Here is an 8681-nt window from a genome sequence, read left to right on the forward strand (position 1 = left end):
ACTCATCCACTGCCGGGGCAAGCACAAAGACCTGAGCACATAGGCCTCTCTCTTGAGGTATCTACCTACAGGTGAGCACTTCTACCATTCCATGAGATTACCCGACCTCTACTGTACCTCTAGACTCGTAAAGCTCACCACCGTCAATCTCCTCTTTAGGCGCCGGATAGGGGGTAGCCCAAACAGGTGTATATTGAACTGTACCCACGTTAGAATACGCAAGTTACCTGGAGTAGTGGGTAATGTCCTCGCATGCTCACTAATCACATGTATTGGACAAACACTCGCGATTGCCCGCATATGCTGGTGAGGGGAGCGCAGCGTTCTGCGTAGCAAAGCATATGAAGCCATAACAGCACCTTGCGACACATTTAGCGAAACCGAGCATATACCTACCACTAACAGAGGTACAGGTAGGTTATTAACCATTACATCGGGAGGGGCATTCAGTTGTGAATGGGACTAATGTGCATTTCAGGGCGAGACGTCTCATGATACTGAGAGACGACATGATGCCGAGGATCACATGCATCATCTTGCAGTTACGATCAAAGAGACTCTGATACAATATCCTATCCTTCGTGAGATATGACTACAACATAGGTAACTTACCTAGGTACCTTTGTTACTATCGGATTTCTAATTACCTCTAACTAGCTCGTCCAGATAAATAGCTGACACGTTGCTGAGCAGCTCAGAGCCCATGTATCTATCTAATACCATGCATCGATGCTTTCCATAACATGCAGCATGGAACTCCAGTCACCATGTGCCGTATTCTCCATGCAAGAGGTGCCTTACGCTTGATCTTCAAGAACATGGCCTACCTACCTTAAATTATGGGGTGCCTACATATAATGCTTCCCCGCCAGCTTGTCGCACGAATTATCGGAGCAACCACCAGAGAGCTTCGGTTCTATAACCCAGTTGTCTTCTCCTGTTGGCCGAGTATCTCTGTGATCTTTCGGTCTTTCTCAGTCGACAAGCTAAGATCCTTGACACATTGTTCATGCTCGCAACGCCCCTTCACCCCTGACGTTCACTTGTCTTGCTTAGAGGTATTCCTCTATTGCTGGTGACGGTCTGGTTTTCAGCGGCTCTAGGAACCACCCCGGCGTCCGATTCCCAGTATCATTGCGCAAGACAGTCAACCGATCCGGGAGACCATCAATGTCGATCTGCGCTGCCCATACTTGCCATACCTTGTACCGGTAATGTTGGCCATCATGTTCGAAGCTGTGTTGACGGGAGTTGATGCTAACTACCGGCGGCGTCCTTCAGTCTTCTTGAACCAAATTCGGCTCTTCACTTAGGAGGAGCCTTCCACTTCGCGATACATTCCACTTGCAAGCGATTCAGCTTCCAGTGGTTTCATGATTCCTCCCCTTAACCGGTACTTGGAATATAAATACGGACGACAGTGTGTCCGTCGAAGCAATGGAGAAAGACGCTGCCTTGCCCGTGGTCAACCACGAATTTGTTGGTGGCAGAATCATGTGGTTGCCCAAGAAGGTGATGATAGAACCTGGTAATCTACCAGCCCTGGATGATAAGTTATTCGATCATCCGGTTTTGATCATATCCGAGCATCGCGAGGAGCAAACAGATATTGTTCGCGTCTTGATTGTATGTGCTTCCTGGTGTAGACCCCCATAAATTCACGCGTATACCTTTTCATCAGGTAACCGCCCAACCATTTCACTGCCGATCACATTGCTAATTGAAATTCTGTTATCCAGATAACCACTTTCGCAAAAGAGGGTCTGGGGACTAGATTTGGCCAGTCCCTCCCATGCCGATATTACCTGCCGCTCCCTGGCGCGCCTGCCCATCCCTGTTCGAAATGGAGCGAAGACGTACCCTCCAATTTGACGTTCGCCGAGGAGAACGGGAATGAAAAGGCTCTCCGTGATTCTTGGATAAATGCCAAAGCGTCCTATTCGGTGTCGTACCAGTGCCTCATCAACTGGAAAAATATGCAGAGGACCCCGACACTTACCGAGGAGTCTCTTAGGGACGTGATTAACTATCACACGGAGAGGGTACCTGAAATTAAGAGGTGGGATGAGGCAGCTAGACGCCAAAAGGAGGAGGAGGAGAAGGAGGAGAAGGAAAAGGAGAAGAAGATAGATGAGATAATGTCGCGATCATCATGGTGGCCACATTTGCAACACCCCGTGAGCGAGACTCGCGGGGTTGTCAGCACAACAACATACCCTCCTGAGATGTCAATATCTCAGAGTGCGGTAATGTTGGCGAAAAATGATCGATGTGATGGAGGTGCGCGATGGATGGGGCAAGTCCGGAGGGAGGGGAAAGGCGGGTGCCCTCTGGGGTGTCTCTGCTATGTGTGTTGCGATAATTGGAGAAAAGGAAGGAGCGCGTCCAGCGATCCTCCAAGGTCAAAATCAATTTCGGCCTTGATTCCTACTCCCGGATCGCACATTTACAGAGTGGTGGAGGAGAGACCGATCAAAAGGATCTATTATAATAAGAATAGAGGTTCCCGAGGTGAGTTCAGCGCCGCCACCACCTCTACCTCTTACCACACTCCTGGGTTCCTGTTACCTATTTTGCTGACATCCATGATTCTAGCCCATGCATCTGAGAGGAGACGGGCTATGGATTTCTCCACGAGCCTTTGCCAGAAGCCACTGGTTTCGGCACCTACCGAGGTGCTGGGCATGGCCAGTTTCGACGTTTTGTCCCAGGACACTGGGGTATGTGATGCCCTTGCGTGTAAGTGCTCTTCAGCATAATTCAAACTTCGTAGCGGACATTGTCTAACTTCATTACAGCTAGGGATCCAGGAGCGTCAGTCGGTACACGTTCGGCAATGGTTCCTGCGCCCTCGATGTACGCACCTCCTTACGGCCCTTCCCGGGACGACTATTAAAAATTCATACGATATAAACGACACGCCAGGTCATCCGCAGTACTGAAACAAAAATGACTTGGACACAGTGGTACCAACTGCGATAGCGCATGTTTGGCATTTTATTCTCACAGCTTTCTAGGAGTTCATCGCAACACAACGGACTCGTGCTCTTACCGACTTCCAATGCCTCGTTTTGGAATTCCCAAGGCGCTATGCCCATACCCGGCAATGCGCAAAACCTCCTTGAATGAGTTGCTGGTTTCCTCCAGTCCTTGGCGGCACATGATAGGAGGTAGCCCACCGCTCGTGGGCAATTTGGTTTCATCAAGTTCATCACGCACTCCAGCGCCTTTCACTTCACTTTTCTCCTGGTTCAACTGTTTCACTTCTTTTGTTGGCCCGAATTTGCGGCCGGTCTGCCTCGTAGCCTGATCGGCTACCTCGATGCTACCTAGATGCTGGTCTATCGTCCCAAGCACTTGTGCGACCACCCTCCTCATTGGATCTGCGCAAGCTCATATGCATGCATGCGACTGGGCGGGCCGGTGCGACGGGCCACCACGGCGACACACACCATCACCAAGCCACGTTCCCCCACACGGTTATCAACCAGTCAGCCAACGGGTGTGAAGAAGGGTACAAACAGATGAAAACATAACAACAATCGATCTGTCGTTCTGTGATGGTTGTTCAGCTGTGCCCGAGCTCCTTCGTTTCCATGAAGACTCGAAGGGGTGGATTCCGATCTTTCATCTATGTCGACAGCGTCGCTTGAACATTGCGATACTTGCCCAAAATGCCGTCCGCCCGCCGTGCTGTCAAGAAAAAACGACAATCTCAGACCACTCAAAATGCCGTGCCAAAACCGCCCAATCTGGGTGGCCGTATAATGTGGCTGCCCAAACTTAACGAGTTGAAGACACCGAGCGGACTTCCAGACGCCTGCCATGATCACCCAGTCATCCTACTATCCCCAAAACTGCTGCCTAACAATGAGGTCGTTGTCTTGATGGTAAGTTCCATTCGCCATTGTCCCAAGACTCATAACTCCACTCATTCTTTCCCCAAACTAACAGATGCATCATAGGTGACCTCCTTTGGCGGCAGGGACCTACAAACCCGGCACCGGCATAACTACGAAAGATGGATGCGGGCACACTACCTCCCCATCGACCCATCGCCCGCTCATCCCGACGAACCAGACAAGAACGTGGTGCTGAAACTTGGCGGTGGTGCGGTTCTGAGAAAGAACTCGTGGGTAAACACGGAGACGCAGTATCGGGTGGTCTTCTCCCTATTGAGAAACTATGACAGCAGGTCGGGGAAGCTCTTCGTGCTTATGCCGGAGTCTTATGGGAAGTTAAAGGATTTTGTTGGGTTTAGGGATAATGAGATCATCGCTGGGCCGTCTGGGACATCGGAACCGGGAGCCACACCGGCAGTAACACAGACAGCCACGCCCCCATTGACTCCCGAACTCAGACCGGTAGTCGTTCCAGAACCAGTACCGGAGCCGGCGACCCAGCTACCGGAAGTTGTCGAGCCGGCAATGACACACGACTCGGACTCGGACACCACCATTGTCGCAGAGGATTATTGGGATGCCGATAGAAGACGCCGCCGGGAGCAACTCCTCAACCAGCAGTCTGCCATGCAGACCTACCGTCCTGTACCTCCACCGAATGTGCCTGTAGCCCCGAGCAGGTCAAGCACTGTTCAGGCCCTTCGACAAGTCAACAACGAGCGATCATCCCTCCTCCATTCACAGACCCAAGCGACAGCACCCAATCCGCCATCAAAATCGCAAGTACCGATTCCAGCAACCAGAACAGGATACGGAACCGTATCATCATCATCCCGTTCCGCCTCATCAACTCGCACCCCAAGATCACATGGGCAGGTTCGCTCCCAGTTCTTTGAGGCTCTAGAAAGAGACCAGGACTTACTCATAGCCGCTGTAAGAGCCCGGGCTCGAGCCTGGGCCCGGGCTCGAGCCGCTGCCAAACTCAAACTCGCCATCCTCAAACGAAAGAAACCCAGACGTACTTGGTTTTCTCAGTTGGGCTTCCCCTTTCGAGTTGACTTTATCTTCTTCGGTGTTGCTTCCACGGATGTGCGGAATCGCGCTCGCGCTTATGATCGCGCTGTTGCGACTGCTCGTGCTCAGATGAGACAAGGCGGATATGAAAGCATGATTACCGAGGCTGAAGTACGAGCTATAGAGCGGGAGGTAAATGCTGGACCGGCGTATGAGTATGCGCGTATTGCTCCCTCCGGTATAGACAGGGAGAGGGGATGTAAGGGGAGGCTGTCGATGCTTGCTAAGGGTACGCTTGTTGTTGTGATCCTGCTGGTTCAGGCGATCTTGCTGGCGGCGGTCGTGTGGAGCGTGGTGAATTTCAAGGCCGATACAGCGGTAGTTGAGTGGGTTGCGAGGGCAGCTGGTAAGGTGGTGGATGCGTGGGAGTTCCTTGTTTATTGGTTTTGGGTAATTGTTGATGTCTTGGTGAAATTCGTTATTGGTCTATTGTGTTTGCTTTTCGTTCTTATTTGTTTAGCTGGTTGTTTTGGTTCATGATTGTAGTAGGCACAACCGACTGCTTGAGTTGGCTCGAAAGCAACGGTGGCTCAAGCTGACGGGAGGAAGGCGCCCTGATTCGGGTTATTGCCTGGAACATGAATGTGACGATCATTGCGCCTGCGACTTGGGCTTTTATGATTGGGAAGACCGCTGGCTTGAAATTCGTTAGCTTATGACCTGATACTTATTAGCACTACTAGTATTCGTTGAAATTATTGTCTTCTCGTGTCTTTCCCCCCTTCATGTTTTCTCGGCATTTACTCCGCGTGCACCCCTTGCACCAGCTAATTTTCTCGTCTTTCCTCCCCTCGTCCCTTTGTTCCTTGTCGTTCCTTTTTAAGCTTCTTACGATCTGATACCTGGTACGTAAGGTATCATGTGCTAATATCCACAGTAATAAGAAAAGGCATTCGCGCCCTCCATTCACGACACAACCAGAGGAAAGCAGTAGTACATCACGATACTTACCTCAGTCGAGGTACCTCTTACAAATCACTGGACTGTATTTCTGTAGCTGATGCTTTTCGCAGCGCGATCTTGACCCACGCCCTGCATTCGTATTTCCTGTGTCATCTATGTTCATGCTGATACTCAATCTCAGGTCAACTCCAAACAAATCGCCAACCCATCAGCATCACCAGCCGCTACAGTCTCCCAAAGCATGCCTTAAAAGGTACCTCTAGTCCCTTACAAGAGACGGAGAAATTGCACCTGCGTCTGCTCAGTTTGAGCAACTGAAGCCGTGCCCTCGCAGATCACAGTGTTTTTGCCGATGGAAGTATCTTCTTGGATCAAGTGATCACCTGCAATCTCTCCTTGCCCATCTGGTTTATCGTCGCTAGCTGGCTGGTTATTGTGCGAGGGACCTAGATCATAACTCCCTGTGGTAGACTCTGTGTGTATCGCTTGTTGATGGACATTCTCCGTTCCGCCAGGAGCATTGGGAAGAAGACGGGCCTCCTTCTCGCTCGAGGATGGATGGTTGTTGATTTCCATTGTTTTCTATTCTTCCTCTTACTTGATTTGTGATCTTTCAGGTGCTTGCTTTTACTGGTTGAAGGGATCCCGTCTGATGATGTTGTTGTTGTTGGGCTGAGGTCTAGAAAGCTTAGCGAAACATGAAGAACACTGGGAAAGAACAAGGGCCGGTAGGATAGTTCTTATATTGCTCGCACCCCGTGTTGTCGGCGAGGAAGTCAGTCATTGTAGTTCAATGGCGCGGGAGCCTGGTGTGAACATGCTGAGGCGCCGTTTGCATTGTTGGAATCTGTGTTGTTTGCTCTAGCCCGTTGTCGTGTGTCACAATGTCGGGCTGCCTTGTTGTGCAAACACCGATCCGATGGTCTTTGATTTGTAAAGGTACCTGGTATTCATCGTTCACGTCAAGGCCCCATTCACAGACTCATGAACATTGACCAAGACAGATCCAAGTACCGATACATCGAGCACCCCATCCGTTGGGTCCTACTCCCAATCGTCCCCGGGATCAGAGGTACCTACAACACGCGCATTTAGCTCCGCCGGAGACACTCCGGTCTCCCTCTTTATAGCCCGAGCCATCTCGACGCGACAAGCATAGCAGTAGCAAGTTGGCCTAACTTGAGCTTGATACCAATGGGTCTCAGCAATCGCCAAACCAACCGCCTCAAGAGTCTTACCAAAAAACAACACAAACAACGCATACGGCCAAAGATTCCGCTTGAAATGCTCCAATACCGCCTTCCCTACAGCCGCGCCTACTCCCATCAGCCCTCTACCCATTATCTTTAAAGCTTCGCTACCTCTACCCGCTGCTACCTCCGCGAACATCTCCCCGCGAACCTGGCTGTGCCAAAACGTCCAGCCAAGAGCCCCAACACCGCCAATGATTGCAGACATAACCCACGAGACCAACCCCAGTCCTACAACAGTGAGCTTCGGTAATGTCACCACGTGCACCCGGTACCGAGGCTCTCTGTCTTTGTCTGAGACCTGGGTTATATGCCGTTGATCTTGGGGCTGGTTTTGAGTAGAGGTAGAGGTATGATTGCTGCCACCTGTAGAGGCATTTTCACTTGTGCCATCAGGGTCTGTGGCAGTGCGGTTGCGGTCACTATTGACGACGTGTTGAGAAAATGGATCATCGACGCGGCCATTTATCTTTTTGAGCCTGAGCATGACGCTCTTGCGTAGCTCTTCTTTGAGCAGCTGGAGGTGCCGGTCTGCGGACGCTTGAGGTGAAGGATCGTCATTGTCAGGTGGTGGACATGGAGTTGGAGGCCGCGGAAGGACGCGGTCAAAAGGTTGTGATTCTCGGGGTCCGGACGGTTGAGGAATCATTGGAGAAGTTTGGGTGGTAGAGGTGTCTAATGGGAGGCTCTGTGGTCTCATTTATCGATTCAATGTCTTCAAGCAGGAGCTGGTCGGTTGGGTCGTGCTTGACTTCCTAGAGGTATTCTTTCGAGTCCGTTTGAGCGGCGGCTCTTATGTTTGGCTCCGTGAAAGACTGTGCTCTGGGCTGTTCTGTATTGATTGGTCAATGTTGAGGCGTTCTAATTTGTCCCATTGGTGAGGGTCGCAGTAGGCCTCTCGCAGACTCGGTGATACTCTGGTGCGGGGTAGCTGAGTGTTTGACTTGATCCAGCAGGGTTTGCGTAGACAAGGAAAGAAGATCCTCTGTCACTAATGTGTTCTTGCCAGCTCTGTCGATACGCCACTGACCTTGATACCAGGGAGGTTTGGACTTTCCGATGTCAATAGAAATTGGAGAAGGGAGAGTTTGCTGAGTTGAACGGACTGGAGTCAACGTACCTCTAAAAACGAGGCAGGACGGAAGGATTGTTGAGTTTGTGAACAAAAAAAAAGGAAGCAGTGGGACGAGCAGAGAGTGGGGGATATTTACGATTCAGCACCGGTTTGTTCGTTTGTTTGCGATGCTTGGTACCTTCCTCTACGTCGCGGGACCCAGCAAGTTCTGGCGACTGCGTTGTTTGTTCTACAACTGTGTTTCCTTTGAACATATGGGTGATCACATCCATTCAGCCCTGATAACGAGCTCCCGGCTCCATCGGCTGATGTTCTCGCTCTTCCACCATCCAAACATTTGGCTTCCATTCACCTTCTTACCTCAGACACTGGTACTTCAGGCGGATGCTTCGAGCAGAGAAGGCTCTCAAGCGCTTGCCCACCTAATCAAGCCCTTTTCGTTATTGCTATTTCCATCTTGGACCAGCCCACGGTTCC

The 8681-nt window shown here is 51.0% G+C and overlaps 4 protein-coding genes across 4 annotated transcripts; 3 read left to right on the top strand and 1 right to left on the bottom strand.

Annotated features, from left to right (window-relative positions):
- Positions 1 to 1437: 1437 nt before the first annotated feature.
- Positions 1438 to 2942, top strand: NEUTE1DRAFT_98724 (uncharacterized protein; the record flags this gene model as incomplete). Its single annotated transcript, XM_009850345.1, has 4 exons — positions 1438 to 1626; positions 1740 to 2739; positions 2803 to 2856; positions 2926 to 2942. 4 exons carry the CDS (start codon positions 1438 to 1440, stop codon positions 2940 to 2942), a joined length of 1260 nt encoding a protein of 419 aa, XP_009848647.1.
- Positions 2943 to 3540: 598 nt separating this feature from the next.
- NEUTE1DRAFT_144757 (uncharacterized protein) lies at positions 3541 to 5302 on the top strand (the record flags this gene model as incomplete). The annotated part of the gene is made up of 3 exons (XM_009850346.1): positions 3541 to 3890; positions 3966 to 5175; positions 5238 to 5302. The coding sequence occupies 3 exons, from the start codon at positions 3675 to 3677 to the stop codon at positions 5300 to 5302; spliced, it is 1491 nt and encodes a 496-aa protein (XP_009848648.1).
- Positions 5303 to 5944: 642 nt separating this feature from the next.
- Positions 5945 to 6556, bottom strand: NEUTE1DRAFT_128165 (uncharacterized protein; the record flags this gene model as incomplete). The annotated part of the gene is made up of 2 exons (XM_009850347.1): positions 5945 to 6023; positions 6151 to 6556. 2 exons carry the CDS (start codon positions 6453 to 6455, stop codon positions 5945 to 5947), a joined length of 384 nt encoding a protein of 127 aa, XP_009848649.1.
- Positions 6557 to 6714: 158 nt separating this feature from the next.
- NEUTE1DRAFT_120540 (uncharacterized protein) lies at positions 6715 to 7798 on the top strand (the record flags this gene model as incomplete). Its single annotated transcript, XM_009850348.1, has 3 exons — positions 6715 to 6801; positions 7232 to 7368; positions 7647 to 7798. 3 exons carry the CDS (start codon positions 6764 to 6766, stop codon positions 7796 to 7798), a joined length of 327 nt encoding a protein of 108 aa, XP_009848650.1.
- Between the last annotated feature and the right edge of the window lie 883 nt (positions 7799 to 8681).

The sequence above is a fragment of the Neurospora tetrasperma genome (genome assembly GCF_000213175.1).
Source record: "Neurospora tetrasperma FGSC 2508 unplaced genomic scaffold NEUTE1scaffold_1, whole genome shotgun sequence".
In the NCBI taxonomy this organism is placed as follows: Eukaryota; Fungi; Ascomycota; class Sordariomycetes; order Sordariales; family Sordariaceae; genus Neurospora; species Neurospora tetrasperma.